General features: G+C 39.4%; 1 protein-coding gene across 1 annotated transcript in view; it reads right to left on the minus strand.

Annotated features, from left to right (window-relative positions):
• Positions 1-10255: 10255 nt before the first annotated feature.
• The window catches only part of DROSHA (drosha ribonuclease III), a 72257-nt gene continuing 66015 nt past the window's right edge, over positions 10256-16497 (minus strand). The window contains exons 31-32 of the mRNA XM_084508077.1: positions 16137-16183; positions 10256-13181 (exon numbers count right to left, since the gene is read on the minus strand). Coding sequence (XP_084364203.1) covers positions 13051-13181; positions 16137-16183 — 178 coding nt within the window. The 3' untranslated portion in view covers positions 10256-13050. The remainder of the gene's footprint in view (positions 13182-16136; positions 16184-16497) is intronic.

Below are 16497 nucleotides of genomic sequence, written 5' to 3' on the forward strand. Positions count from 1 at the left end.
AAGCAGAAAACGCATCCTGAGTGCCATTCTTGTACATTAATTGTAGAGCACACGTTCGCTACCTGCTTGTTCAAATGCACACACCAGGGACAGACACAGACCACAAGTTACACAGGCTCCATGCAAGTCCAGGCTGCTTGCAAATAACTGTGCACCAGTAATGAATCCAAGCTATGGGAATATAATGTCCTCCTTGAAAAAATGAAGGTTTTAGTTTTGGTTTTGCTATGGGTTTTTGCACCACTACAGCAGCTACTTTAGTAATACAAAATGTTTGCTGCTGATGTATATTAAAAGCACAAAACAATGTGAGAAAACTGGCAATATTATGGAGTATTTTTATGACATTCCCTGCCCCCAAACCATTTTAAGGTGAGTTCTGCTCCTTACTATTAGTCAAACACGGGAAAGAAGATCACATGTAAAATTAGTTAAGGTACTGAGCTGTACTGGTGATAGAAAAGACGGTGAGCATACAAATGAGGGAAAGAGAGGAAAAAATAAAGGAACCGAAGAGAGCAGTACAGGGGGAGAAGTGAAACCTCGGGAGGAAAATGAACATAGCCTGTAAATATCTTCAAGGTAACAATGTAAATGAAGGAAGGAAATAACACCAAGTCTCAGAAGATAACAGATAAAGAAGTAATGGCCACAAGCAAAGGAAGGAGAAGTTTAGGCTAAACATGAGCAAAAATCTAAGAGTAATTAGGCTAGTGAAATAAATTCAGAGATAGCTGAGATGTAATTAATGCCCAGATTTAAGAACACTAGACAAAGAAGAAAAAAATTGGAGAGAGCAGATCTGTAAAATTTAAGCTTTGAGAGGAAGCAAAAAAGAAAGTCTTCCTCCCTGGCACTCTGTGACTTTTCTCCTCAATCATCTGATTGACTTCAGATTGGCACAGTGCTCAACTTCTGTTACTTGCAACATACCTATTTTTTCATTACACCTGCTTGTTCGTAAGTTTTTTCTTTTGTGACAGCTGACATCAGTCCTTTTTTTTTTTTTTTTTTTTTGGATCTTATTTGACTTTTCATCAGTTATACCTCAGTCACAGCATCTCCTCAGCTCAGCTCATCATTTTCTCCTCTCTCCATCTGGTTCCTTCAATCTGTTTATATGGACATATAGACAGATGCCTCTTTTGCAGTGAGCACTAATTCGGCTGTATGTTCCTTCAGCTGCATTTGCCCCAAGCATTTCAAATCGTCATGTTGCAAAGAGAGCCTGTAGCTGTTCAGATGTAAGTGGCCACTGTTAAAAGCTGCGCAAATGGATGACCTTTGTTCAACATGGGGGTGGTTTTCAATAGGTATTTTCTTTCAAGAGACATCTGTGTTTCAATAAGTACATTATGATTTAGTACACAGAATAGGTGTAGTTTCATCAACACTGTCTCCTTGATATTTTGACAAACTGTAAATTCATGCTTTTAAAGTCTCAGTTACTCACATGCCAAGGTTTCATTTCAAGGTTCAGCTTTCAGCTGAGTATAGACACTTATTAAAGTCAAGGGAAGGATCCTATCAACTCGGATGAGTTTAGAATGAGGCCTTATACTTCTATTCAAGTTTAAGTAACCCAGAACATAAATTTGCCATTTGGATCCTTTAACACAGTCAGTACAATAGCTTCCACTTCTGCCATCACCAACTGCACTGTAATTCAACAGGCTGTCTTCAGTCCTCACAGTGCTCAATGCCTTTGTATGCGAGCACTCAGAAATCGAAAACAGACTTACACTTCCAACATTGTATGGCCAAGAAGTGTTCTTTTCTGCTTTTGCAGATGGGCAATTGACATGCAGTTAAAAAGGACTCGGGTGCCTACATAACCTTGGTGACCTACTCCAAAAGGACTTTTGTGGTGTTCCAGCAGTCCTTCAGATTTTCCTGGAAAAAAACACTTGAACCCAAGTTTCTCAGCACAGAGGGGGCCATAAGGTAGGGAAAGCTGGATGGAGCCACAGCACAGCCATGGAGGCAAAGAAATGTTGGTGGAGCAGCAAGGAGCTCGAGCCAGCCCAGGGACACCAATGGAAGGCACAGGGGAGAGAAAGGGAGGGCAAAGTTCATAGTCCTTTAACATTTTGCTCCTTACTTTGCCATTCTAAACTTGCCCTTGCTGGGCTTAATTAATATCCATCCATGCCAGTGCTAGAGAAACAATGCAAATTGCAGTTTTTACCCCTCTCCCACGTTTTCCATGGCCTCAGCCAGACCTTGGGATGTAACCTCTGTGAATGCTGTCTCATTAACTTCCCACTAATTAGTCACATACCATTTATGATGTATATTATCTGGGGATCTTATACGGTTTAACACATTAAAAAATAAAGCTTCTTGACATTTGAAAACGCTCTCACTTAGGAGAAACTGTCACTCCTCCTCACACCTGCAGGTAAAGAGATGGCCGAGGGAGTCATCTGGGGATAACGGAGCATCCTCCCCACAGCAATGACTTATGCAAAGTGTTACGGTGGCTGCGCCATGATGCCTAAACTTTTGTCTTAGCTACAGCAATATGCCACGTGCTTAAAGCCCAGATTCATCTCTTCTGACCATGGGCACTGGACTAATCACCGAGATAAATGAGCTGTCGCCCTTCAGTTTGCAGACAAGTGAGGACAGTGCATCTTGTGAGGGAATCATCCCACCTAAGCCATGAACCAGTCTCTCTCTGGAGGTGTTGCCGTCCCTCTCCACTTATTACAGCAAGCAGTAGGACTCATTGTCTACTACTTGGTAGGTTGTATTCAACCTTGGAGTTTAGCGCTGCAGATGAACTTGCCAGGAGTCCTCGGGTTTGGGGCTCCTGCTTCTTCTATAGCTGCAGCTTGCCACAAGTTCTAACTTCAGCCACGGTCCTTGAAAGCCTGTTGTGCCAGCCTGTGCTCCCCTCCGCTGTTCTGTGCCTTCAAGTGCACACAAACTGAAGACAAAGGTCACTAAAAACTCATCCCCGAGCAACAGAAGCCAGATTAGCACATTTCCTCCACAGAACTATGATGGCTCAGGTACTTAAAATACAAAGGCTGCTCTGCAGAGCCAGGTACACTCACAGGCTGCTGGTATTCACCTCCAGCAAAATAACAGCCCCCAGTCATTTCCCCACTATCCCTTCCTCCTCGGAAAAGTGAGAGGAATCAATGAGGATTTAACTTCTGAAAGAGCCATGCCAGAAGTCAAGAGAGGAGCTTTTCTCTCTCTCTCTCCACAGAACATCTGATGGGATGTCTCCTCCAGACTTGCCTTCTCTACACATGCCTCCTTGTGCAGAAAAATTGCTGAACAAAAGAAGCTGACTTCAGGTGAACACCTCGAGTTGTATTACAAGTTTTAAGACAGAAGGATGTGATCTATTCTGAAAGTCCCTGATGATTTATTTAGTGGGCATATTCTTACATTGTTTCCCTTAACATCAGAGAGAAGGTGCCTTTGGAGAGGCATGGCTTTTATCTCACCTGCTTTAAAATCACACCACAGATCTCGAAAGAAAGGCTATGCCATGTCAGAATTTAAAAGATTCACCTTATGGCTGTCACCCACTGTAGATGAAATATGTGCCACGGAGTTTTAAATGATTGCTTATGCTGCCAATCATAGTTAATACTATGGAGTCAGACTCTCGGCTGAATGATGTAAGTTCTCATTGTTTTCCTGAAAGTGAAGAAACTGAATCATTTTATACCAGAAAAGGATCTGGCCTGAAAGTTTCAACTTCTTCTGAATCCAAAGTAATTTCATCTACCTGAATAATTTATCATAACCTATTTTTCATTAATGTGACTATGCTCTCGGGCTTGGTACTTAGCGTAGCTCTACTGCAAAAACAACTATGTGAAATTAGCACTTTCTTACTCAGCAGGTCCCTTTCCTGTGTGAAGTCGGAAAGAGGGTTTTTTAACTTTCCATAAAAAGTACTAAAATACCCTTCCCTCCCCATTTTTTTTTCCTCTCCTCCCCTCCATCCTTTCCACCCAGCAGAACCCATAGAGTTAAGGGGAAGCAAACAGGAGAGGATTTTGGGCTTGTGTATTTACACAAATATTAACTCAGATACAGGGCCACCCGTGAAACCTCTGTGTCTCCAGATTATGACCATCACATTCCCACTGCAGACGACAAAGGGCTGCAAGCACACATTAAGCTTGCGAGGATCTTGCCACTGATGAATGCAGCTTGAAACATGAGTCCCAATTCCCAACTGACCTGCTCAGCTCAACGCAGACAATTGCATGTTTAAAATTAATCATAGGTGTAAGCATTGCAGAATCAGGGCCACTGCAAGTCTGGGGACTAAAAACCACATAGGGCTATTTGGAAATGTCCTGCAAAACATCTCCTGTATACACCCTTCTGTACCCATCCATTTAGTTAAAACAGACTGTGCAATTGGACTGAGTGTCCCAGAATCGAGTAAGATTTGGGGACAATTTCTTATACTGTAAGAGAGAAATTGAGTGCTCTTTCAGAGCCAAAGTAACACTGGCATAATATCTCCTCTCTTGTGGAAGAAGGTACAGTTTGAGGCAATGCACCCTCCAATATAGTCAAAATATTTCTTCTACTTTTCAAGATAAGCCCTTTCTAAAACTCACATTAAAATTTTAAAATTAGTATCCCCCCAAGATTGTTGTTAAGTGCATGCAATTAAGTAGAAATTTTGAAAAATGCTTTCAATTTCCATTTGTTATAAAATAACTTTTATTTCCAGGACATTCTTCAAATTTAGACAGTCTCTAACATATGACTAAATCTGAAGTCACTTTGTCTGTCAAAAGGTAAAGGGCAAATGAGTTATAAGGTCAGCTGGGTCATCAGAAGTCTTTCTCTTTGGACCTGATGCAGTAAAAAATACCCACAGTCTTCCAAACAGTGAAAGTCCCAAAAGGCCACAAATCCTAGCTTTGCAACAGTCCAACCTATTCAACACAAAGGTCAGTATCGTTAAATAAAATAAACAAAACCAATCCTATAGACAGAAATGACAGATCTGCCTAGGAGGTGAAGGAGCCATGCAGCCCTCTCTCTGGGCCTCCTTCACTCCCACTCTTGCACAGGCCCAGACTTCTTCATACGTGCACACACACGCACACGCTTGTCCAATTAAGTGCATATATTAACTCCACACTTCTGCATGCGTGTGCAAGTGGGTGGGCGAGCAGTCTTTTCCCTACCTCCACCTCCCATTACTGCCACTGAGGCTGGAGGACGCAAACCGCCCAGCCAGAGTGAGCACATGCTGCATTCAGCATGAGGCTGGGAAGAGGGGACACTGAGTGACATTAACCCATGGCACCTTCTGTCACTCTTTGGCCATCACTGGAAGGCAAACAATCCTCAGAAACATCTTTTCGAGGAGACAAAGAAATTGCTTTGCAACTCTTCAGTAAAGTACTATGCATAAATAAGTGTGCAGCTCTTTACACACTTATTTTCTCTTGTGACTGTGCTTGAAACACTTGCACAGAGCCATGCTAAGCTCAAATGGGTTTTGTTCTAGCCGAGTGTCACTTGTTCCATGGCCTGTCACAAAGACTGAAGGGTAGACCCCAGAGCTACGAGGCCGAGCTGCTGCAGCAGGAGGTGTACATCAAAGGCAGCAAAGACAAACACAGCGGCTGCGGAGGGAGGCTTAACACGCAGTACCAACTGGTTGTGTTTTCTTTTCCATGCATCGCTTTTTTAATTATTTTCATGAGCTTTCAGTTTGAAAGAGATTATGTAAAACCACATTCTAGTCTGCTGTGCATGAAATTCAAAATGTCTACATTAATGCAGAAATAAAGCAACTCCCACCTCTAAAGCTAAATGCTGTAAATAAATAGCTACATGGTATGAAGAGAGAACGAGGCTCAGCTGGGGCTCAACAGACTCAGGTTTTGTTCTCATTTCTACCCTTGACCTGTTCTGTGACTTTGAGCAAGTTGTTGCTTTTTTCCTATTTCTTTCTGGGTCAGGGACTACCTGTCATTTTATGTTCATATAGTGGCTGGCATGAAAAGCCCTAGCACTAGCAGAGATATCTGGATACCACTACAATACAAACAATATTTTAATACCTGTTAAACAAGAAGCACAGAAGAGACATTTTTCTTTCCCATTAAAAAAAGTTTCTTGCTGTAATGAGTGAAAACTTCATGTGTTTCATAAATACATCTATGTTTCTGTTAACCTCAAACACATATTCAAATACGTTCCTAATTAAAATCCAGATGCTTATTACAGAACTGTTAAGAGTATTTTCCACCTCTGTGACTTAAGATACTGAAGTTTTATTGTCTCTCTTCTACTTCTCATAAAAAGTATTGATTTGCTATATCTTATCTTTTAGATTTATATTAAAGGCTTCACAAAAAACTCCACTCCCAATGCATTTTTTTAAACTATCATTATCTCAAGCAGAGGGTGCAACTGTATTTACGTTAGAACAAAACCCCATATATTTACTACATATTTGAAAGTGGTTAATGTATTTTTTTCTATTCAAATCAATCTCTTTCTCAGCAGTCAATGTTGAAATAGGCCTTTTCCTAGTGTCTTAGGTAACAGTTCTGTCTTTTCTTGCCCCTTTCTCCTTGCTTACACATACAAATGTCCAATTATAAATTGCCGGCTGAAATAGATGCCACTCTAATTTCACAAATTCACACCATAAGCCGCAAAAAGTACATCTTTACATGCCTAAAGACTTCACCATCTCTAACGGTGTCATACAGACTCTAATAAAACTACATTAGAAAGATTCAGTTTTTTATTTGTGTGGGTGTACATTAAGGCTTTTGTTCTTACTTTTGGTACTTTATTTCTGATATAAATGCTGAAGTATCATTTCCAAGGACAAAGAGTTCAAGGTCATTGCAAGAAACTGATACCTTGAAATATTCTTTGGAATAAAAGACAATACAATACAGACTGGGTTAAACTAATGAAGAAAATTAAAACACTGGGATGTGAATTCAAAAAGCTGGGAGCAATAATACACAGATCATTTTAACCTGTTCGTGTACATATGCTCATGGAGCCATGATGTTGACAGCAAAATTCAACACATTCTGACCAGTGGAAAATGTATTTAAAATATATGGCTTGATTTTTGGAAGGAGACAGCAGTATTGAATACCAAAAATATTAAACATGAAAAATTAAAACAGCCGTTTTCTTATTTTTTTCCTTTAGATGCCAGGATATATATATATATTTTTTTTTAAGTGATTACAAGGCTAAAAGATGCTCATGTATTTGATAATGTTCATCAGCCCAAGAACATAAGGTAAGAACAGCAATTTTAGATGACTTGTCCAATGAGGCCATTAAAAATTCTTATCTTAGAGAATTTTAATTGGATTTTTTTTTATTTATTTTCTTTAAAAACAAACAAACAAAAAACACCACTGTATAATTGGATAGTGAAAAATATTTGCATTTTCAAATGCTGCTGGACTGGGAGATGGTTGCTTTTTGTTTGCCAGTTCAAGTACTCCTCTGGAAACAGAGCCACAACATTTGAATTGTAATTCTAGTTGGCAGCAAAAACGTTTCTTAGCTGGTCAGCATGTCAGGACTGTTCTGACACAGTAAGTGGCTGAAGTAATGACAGGAGGAAGCCCGCAGGGAACGAAATTTTGTTAGAAATGTTGGCTCAGCTGGCTTCAGTGGGGTCACATGGGTCCCCATGACTAGCATGCCCATCTTTATTTAAAGAAAGAAGCTACCTCCAATGACAAACACTCACCCATCACTGCCGCATCACTTCTGGACCGCCGACACAGGAGCTGCTTCTGCCACTGGTAAAAGTTCACAATTTGTCAGCTCAAAAGTCTGTCTTTTGCTAATGGATTACTTTTGAAGTGTCTGCTGAAAGGGGACTTTTAAACTTATTTATGTATTTATTTCTAAATAGAGTACAAAAAGCACGTTGCTTGGGCTCTAGCTTCTCATAGCAGGGTCCCCAATTTTAGAGACCTCCTTGGTCATTGTCTCCTAAGACTCACCCTTGGAAAAGGGATGAGGGTGACAGTGTCCAGATTGCACAGCCAAGCTCTCTTTTTCTCCCTCAGGGGCTTTCAGGCACAGGAAGAGAAAGGTAGCATGCTTTGAAACAAAGATACCTAATCCATAGACTGGAGCATCCCCTGGATGAAGCATCATTGCTCTACCATAGACCTCCGCAGACCTAGACCCCAGTGACAATTTTGTCCTTGCTTTCATCTCTCAGCAATAGGATAAACAGTGCTTTATTCCCTCCACTCAGGTACTGAGAAGAAGAGCAACAAAATCACATTTTTGAGACAATCAGATAGGATTGTAATGGAAGTAACACGTATATCATTTATATGCTTATTCATGAAAGATTTTAGAAACCTGTTCAGGAATGCCAAGATGATTTAGATAAAGGGAATGAACCTAATTAGCAAGGTTTCAAGTGCACATCTTTGGTGCTTTCTTTGCAAGCAGGTGAAGGAAAGTGCCTCTGAAATGCACTTGCTACCTGATGTATGGGGAAATCTGAATGGCCAGATTACATAACCTGCTTCATTTTAAGGCCCATAGAAAAATATCTGTGAAATTTGAGGGTACCTGAAAAACCAGGCATAGAAACGAAATATCCAGGTGAGCTAGAGAAGGTAAGGGCAGAGCTGTCCTTGTCTTTTAATATTATTATTATTATTATTATTATTTTATTTTTTAAATAGGGGAGATCTTTCCTTTAATTTCTCTTCACAGGCTCAGCCTACCTGTTCTGGCCAAAACACTCAGCTGCAGCTGCAGGGCCAGCCTCTCTGACTGCCCTGCTGTCGTGGCACCTGGCAGATCTTCCAGCATGCTGATACCCGCCAATGCACTCCGGTCAGCAATGCTCCCAGCAATGTGCCTTTCTCTCAGCTCATTACCTTCCAGGCCAGGAATGTGCCTACAAGCAGACAAAACAGACAAAAGAACCTAAGTCTTTTCTTCTGCAAGCTTCAGAGAGTTCCTCTGGATTGAACAACTCACCGCAACAGCAATGAGGTAGGCTACCACAAACAGAAGAAAATAAGGAAAATAAGACAAGTGCATTTACCCTTATTTCCTCCTACAGAGAACTGTTTTAGAAGAGGAATCCAGTGAAACACTAACTAGTTGTTGTGATGGATGATCTCACCTAGCATTTCATTGCTAGGCAGACGTAGCATGTTCATAAACGTGAAAAATTTGCTACGAAACACACCATCTGTAACTCAAGCTGGGAACACAAAATACATCAGAATACAAGGGAAGAAAATCATGAAATATTTTTGAAAGGCTCTTCTCACTAAACTAAACTTTCTATCTTGTCTATAATTCGAAGTGACCAACACATCCCTAGATTTGCAGTCCATTTTAGTGAGCATTCATATATCAAAGAGAGATTATGGCTTCAAAACACAAGGAGTTAACCTATTTTTCAAGCAGACCCACTTGGGATTAGTGGAAGATGGTCTAATGGGCAGCTCTGCAGAAAGATTAAATTGTATTGAGATGTGAGAGTGACAGATGAGGGAATTGATTCCTGCCCCACCTACTGTATCGGTATGGCAATTTTTCTTTTTTAGCACAGAAAAAAAAATCAACAAAAGCTTATTATGCAGCTGCTTTTCAGGTTATTCACTGTATTTCCCAAAGGTGAACAAAAGAACACAGACAGCAGAATCCAGAACGTCTGTCCCCTGACAGCAGGCTAGCCTGGGCTTACTGGGAAAGAATAATCACCAGAAACCACTGACAGGTCGTGTCACCTTTCTTTCTGACCCTATTTGTGATAAGATTTCAGTCATTCCAAGAGCTAAATATTGAGCCTTGCAGGGAAGAGCAGACAGCACTGTGTTCTTCAATAGCAAGCTTTTGCTACAGCCTAGACAATGCTTCAATGAAACAAAACACGACCCACCTTCTGGTTTAGTATTCCCCATTTACACAAAGCTATTTAAAATGCTGGATGACGAATGTATAACCTCTAAGGGAAGGAGTGAGTAAAATGCAGGGTGGGGCATATGAGTCTCAAATTTTTATCGCAATATCAGCTCCACCAAATATAACGTACACTGTGGATGATCAACTTCTGAAGCTCTTACAGGCTTTATAAACTTCCAAACAAACTTTTCACACGTGAATCGCTTCATTTAAATACGCAGCCTGTAAAATCAAATAGTCTTTGAAGTAGGAAGACATGATCAGGATTTGCCTTTTGATCTTTCTAAATTGCTTTAGCAAATAACAACCATGCCTGAAGTCTCTTCTGGAAAATTTTATTAGCAATAATGTTTACACCAGTCTTAGAAACCAAGGCTCTTTTATTATCACCGTTGAATAATCTTCCTGAAGCCTCACAAAGCGAGCTTAAGCTCCACAAATAGTGATGAATTTCAGGTAAGTTCAATTAATATCCCCATTCAAATGAGCTGTATTTTGCATTATTATTCAATCCTCTGTACATTACACATGTTAAAAAAAGGAAAATGCTTTAACAGTACCTGCTGGATCCATGCAAAACTCAGTCCCATTCTTCTGATATACAAAACAAGTCATTGGATCTTGCATTAGCACCTAAAAATATGTGTTAATATAGATAGGAGGGCAGCTCACTCGTGAAAAATGATCACCTTCTACATTTTACTATAGGAGACCTAGAATTCATTGACTATAGTAACAGAATGCAGAAATTGGTTATGTTTGTTTTCAAGCAGTTTCAGTGTCAAAGACAAAAAGAGAACAGTTCCAGGTTCCATCTCCCAAACAGCATAGCTGATGAAATCAACAACCTATTTTTACGCAAACATTTATGAATAAGCTCAGTCTTCTTACACGTGAAAAGTGGTATGATGTATAGGAAAAATAAAAGTGATGTGTAAGTATGAGCCAACACTTCCGTGGGGTACACTGGAGACAAAAGACATGAGGAGAGGTTTTTACAAAGCAAATTCACACCCATGAATATGCAGTTAGTGCACCTTCTATTTGTTAAACACAGAATCTGGTCACCTTTAAGAGAAAAATAATAATGTAAGCAACTACCTGTGACCCTCTACCACTGCACCACTTCAACTTATTAGTAGAAGCAGAGGGGCAATGCTGCAAAAGAAGTTGAAATACAAAAGACTTAGGGTCAGGGGAGTTGATGCTTCTTGCTTTTTAAGTCTTCTGCTGTTCAGAGATGTTTCAGCTTTTTATTTACAGAGGGAAGCTGTAAGGAGCTGCAATCACTTCTCAAAAGTCAAAGAAGAGCAGCATCCAGCAGAGAGTAGCTTCTTGCCTTTATCTCATTGTTTTTATCCTTTCTTTATGTTTTAATGGTTTATTATCACTCTCTAAATTACTGAACGTTTTCCTCTGATACTCTGAAATGGATTCAAAACATCAATCCATTAAGAAAAGGTAATCATACAAACTGGAAGAAGTGAGGTAGTGCTGTGGGGTCAAGTTTTAAAAAACACATTTAAGCACGCTTCACGTTGCATGTATACAAAAATTGTGCTTATGCAAATACACACTGATTAGCTCAGAAGTGAAACTTTGGGAAGACAGGTGTAGTCTGATCTTTTCAGCTACGCTTGAGTCTACTTTGGCACCTGCAATAAAGTGCTTTTAGTGATCTCCATCACACACCTACAGAAGGGTGCTCCAGACAACTAAATAATTAGTACTGGAAACTAGTGCTGGTAAACATGCTCAGAGTAGCATGGCCATTGGGCAAAGTTTTTTTTTTTTTTTTTTTTTTTTTTTTTTTTTTTTTGGTTCCCCCCCCCCAGAACACTGCTTAAATCCTGTGGGCCAGATTCATGCATCCTTGCTCATCAATGTGCCTGGCTACCTTTTCAAATATATCTGTTATTCGTACTAGCAAAGATGCATAAATGACTCACCAAACAGGAGCTGAAGCACGCAGAAAATTCAGAGTTCAGATTCAACTTTTTTTTGCTCATCAGAAAAGGAAGATGCAAAGATGACTCAACTACACAACAGGTACTAAGGGACTGATCCATCTCACAAGTCAGCACAACAGAAATGAATGGTTTGAAGCAGGCAAATTAAAAATAAAAACACACACTTACAATGAAGCCAACAGTCAGCTGGACAAAGCATCAATAGACTTGGAGGATATTTCATTCTTTGGGAACATTCACAGCTTTTGTAGAAGTGTTTTACACAGGCCAGAGACTCCAGAAGTGAAGAAACTGGATTACATACATTAGTTGTCCAGGAGGTCAGCAGACCTGGTTGTCCTGGACTTAAACTTGTACACAATCTATGAAATACACTTCATAGATGTTAGTGAAGGTACACACCAGCTTGATAAAGCAGTAAGATGAGAATGAAACATTATATACATTCTCTACATTCATAAATTCTCTACAAAAAATATACATTGGCATTCTCTTGCTTCAAAAGTACTATGTTCCCCACCACCCTTGAAGTTTCACAGTGTTGACTTAAAAAACACCTTTCACACATCCATCACTTTCAAAGTATATGTCCCACTGTTTAAAACAAAAGTGAGTATCTCCTTTGCTTAAGTTACTGTACCAATCTATGTAAAAGGACCAGAAGTTTATGTCTGTGGTTTAGGAGTCAGGAAGCACATTCAGCAGCAAAGCTGGAGTAAGATACATACTTCAGTTCTCTGAATTAGTATGTCATAACACTTTCCCCCTCTACACTTAATAACTGACGCAACAGCACTGGGACATAGTAGTCACTTGTTACACTGCTTTTTCTCCTACAGACTTTTGAAATTAATACTTTATTATTTCATACAAGATAGTAAAAACAATAAAAACAATCCCACAAATTTTCTTAAAAATTAAAACTTAAAAACAAACCTTATGGGAAAACAAACAAACAAACTTGACAGTTAAAACCAAACTAACAAAACACTATATACACACTTGGAAGCAGAGGTTATGTTTTCCTGTTGGATATCAACAGGCACTCCTCATTCATCATCTGCAAGAAACTAGGTTAGGTCTCCATAGGCCACAGTCAGAGTTATTAGGTAAGTAAATATGCCACTGCTTCCGTGCCCTCCTTTTATTTCCTTGCTTCTTCGGTCTCATCTGGCTCTCTCTCTTGATGCTCTCTTTCCCACCTCATTTCTTTCAACTCTTGTCTGTATTTCCGTTCAATGAACCGTTTCTGATGGGCCATCTGGGGAAAGTTATCTGACACAAGGAAAAATATTTTATATTAATAAACAAACTGGCAACACAGAAAGCTTTTTTTTTTTTTTTTTTTTAAAAAAAAAAAAAAAGAAAAGCTTTCATGAGATGAAGAGTTGGAGGGGAATAATGTTATTACCATTTTTACTCATTTCTAATAATCCATAGAAACAAGTGCTCTCTGTCATAAGACTTTGGTTTCTTTATGATTTCCACACCTGTTTCTCCTGCAACAAACTACTGCCAAATCTAATACACTCACAAAAAAAAAAAAAAAAATCTGGTATAGCAACATGGCCATGTATTACTTAGATTTTTACATTCAGTTCCCTTAGCAACAAGTGGTCAGTACTGAAAAGTGAATGAGTCTACTGTCAGTGCTGTCAAGGTTTTTTTGCCTTGTTCTCACTCCAGGAAGCATAAGTCACTGGTTCCAAGCATTGTACAGGTGTTTCCATTATTATTTTAAATCATGCAGAATCCACTAGATGCCCCCACGTTATGGCAGGGTTCCTAATGGAAAAGTAATAGCATGGCAGAATAGATTGCAGTAAAATCCATTCTTGAAAAAGTTAGCGCTTAGTTATGTGCCAGTACACAGGCTTAGCATAGTTTATGAGCATGGATGAGTGAAGACTGGATAAAATAGACTAGACGCAGCTGAGGTGATGGAGAAATAGCTAGGGGGTGGATACTTGTGATTTCAGACATTTGCTGCTTGGCTGGTACACAGGTACAGTAAGCTGTACCATGAGGCTTTAAATCAGCTTATGCAATTGCTCTCTATTTAGTGCACATCTGGCAGAATACAGCATTTTCTGCATGATCAGGACACTGACATTCATCTACCTACACTGTAGACAACTGCCTGGACCTGCATCTCCAGCCAGTCTGCATCTGGCATCAAGTCCTGCTGAGATCCTACAGCAACAGAGCTCTGGGATCAGCATTAGCTGCTTGTCTGTATCTGAGATGAATGCAAAAGGTTGCTACATTGACCTTTAAAGCCATAAGCAAGTCTGGAATACGTCTTAGCAAAGGATTGCTCTAGTTAGCTACCGCAAGAGAATTCAGCTGAGGTTCCTCAGGGAGAGGCCCTTTGGCACCAAGAGAGATAGAGGCTCTGGGTGGTTTTTCCCCCAGGAGAGCTTTCCTGTTCTTTCCAGGTCCCAGGCAACAAAGATGTTTTTCAGCTGTAGAACACAGTGTGGAAGGCACCTAATTTGCAGGAGTTTCTGGCAGAGCAGAATGACTTTATTGCTATGCTTTATTGGCTGGCAAAATTTGTGTCTTTTTATAACACTACAGGAATAAAAAGTTTCCTCATCAGTTATTCACAACTTCGGTATAGGAATGTATTCTTATTTAAAACAAAACGATCTAAACAAAAGCAAATTGTTTTTAAATTGTTGTTGTATTTAAAACTCCAGTGCTTTGTTTAATGGAGTTCTGGGAAATTTTGTTGCTCATGTGCACCATAAAATGAAAATTGTATTTTTGGCGTTGTGCCTGTAACATGATTCTTTAAGAACTCTGCAAAACTCAGCTTGGTAGCAACCTGTTTATAGCCCATTTATGATGTGGAGAAAGAAGTTTATTATATAAACTTATCACAACTATCATATATATAAACAGGTATGGGAAAATGACTTTTACGTGAAGTTAACTAGTTATGCATTCATTAAAAAAAGCACCCAAACCACTCCACAAATACACATACCAGAACAGGTGCCCATAAGGACTATGGAGCCTCCATCTCTCAGCAGGGTCAAAAATGGACTGCACAAGAACCTGAGAACATTATCTAACTGCAAAGTTGGGTTTGCTTTGAGGGGTAGCTGGAGCAGAGACCTCTAGAGATCTCTCCCTACCTACATTATTCTACAGTATCCAATCAAAAACATATCAGAAAAAAAGAGGTGAAAAGTCCTTACACGGATAGGAGATGAAGTTCACAGCTCTTTGAGAAGTGGTACTCTCACAAGGAAATACAAGGCAAACTTCATGAAGATTCTACAATTATTCACTAGAGAAGTTGTGCCTTATACTTGCCAAATTTACTGGTGAGGAGTCTACACCTAGCAAATGGATACAAAAAATTCTGGTACCCCTGGAATTACAGGGATTTATTGTCTTCTGAAAGTTTTAGGTCCTGGGATTTCTACATGCAGGGAACAGATTAAAACCCTTGGGCAATTGAAGAACTGCAGGCCTTTCAATCAAACGTAAAATGTACTTTAGTCTTTCTGTTTAGAGAGCTTCTGCTGCACAAAATGCATGCCATTTATTTGCTTATGGTATTTGCACATCTGGCATTTTAACTCAGCTGAAGTTTTCATATAAGATGCCTGCATACGTTCACTCCTTTCATCTCAGATTCCATTGCAATGCGGGACTGCTCCAATGCTGGCTTTCCTGTGTGTAATTTTGAAAGGTGCAAAGATCACTGGATCCTCAGCTGATAGGAGCTGTTGTTAACAGCTTAGCATCAACTTACATTAGGTGGAGACCTACCTGTTAGATTTTAACCTCACCTACTATAAAATTTGCAATCAAAATTTATTTTCCAAATTAGCAACTGAAAATTAATTTCCTCCTCCCCAAATTAGAGTATGAGATAAGTCTGTTTGGTCTGACATTGAACTTATCCCATCGAGATTTTTTCCATGCTTGAATATGCTATGAAATTTCATTGTTCGTGCTTCCCTCTATGTCACATTTACTGTAACATACCAACTCCCTTTAAAAAAAACACCTATTAGTACCATTAACACCTGTTTTTACAACATTGCCTTGAAAGTACTGATTAGCAAACCTGTTGCTCAGAAGCTGACAGCATTCAACACAGCATTCATCTGCTGTGTTCAGTTTTGCTTCTCCACATAACCTGCACCTCACTTTAGTAAAGTCCAAGGATGTAATCTAAAAATAATTTTCTTTGTTGCCCAAATATCTTACATTTTTCAAGTGCATCCATTGCAGCTCCCATTTCTGCTTGCTGAATACTGTGAAAGCCAAACAAAAACATGTTAAATATAGAATCATAGTATCATTTAGGTTGGATAAGACCTCTAAGATCATCAAGTATATGATTTAACTTGTAAAGAATAAACTAAAGTATATAACAAAGTTAGTGTTCGGTAGTAAAACTCTTTGGATAACCACTAGCCAGTAATTCCCAGAGTATATATCAGCCTTTCCATAAACATGTGAGCAACAGTACCACAGCTCCAGTGGAATATTTTTAAACTCTGACCAATAACACTAACAGAATATTCTACTACATTCTTTACTGAAACATTTGTTTTGACCTGAGAGA

The sequence above is a fragment of the Aythya ferina genome (genome assembly GCF_964211825.1).
Source record: "Aythya ferina genome assembly, chromosome: 2".
NCBI classification, from domain to species: domain Eukaryota; kingdom Metazoa; phylum Chordata; class Aves; order Anseriformes; family Anatidae; genus Aythya; species Aythya ferina.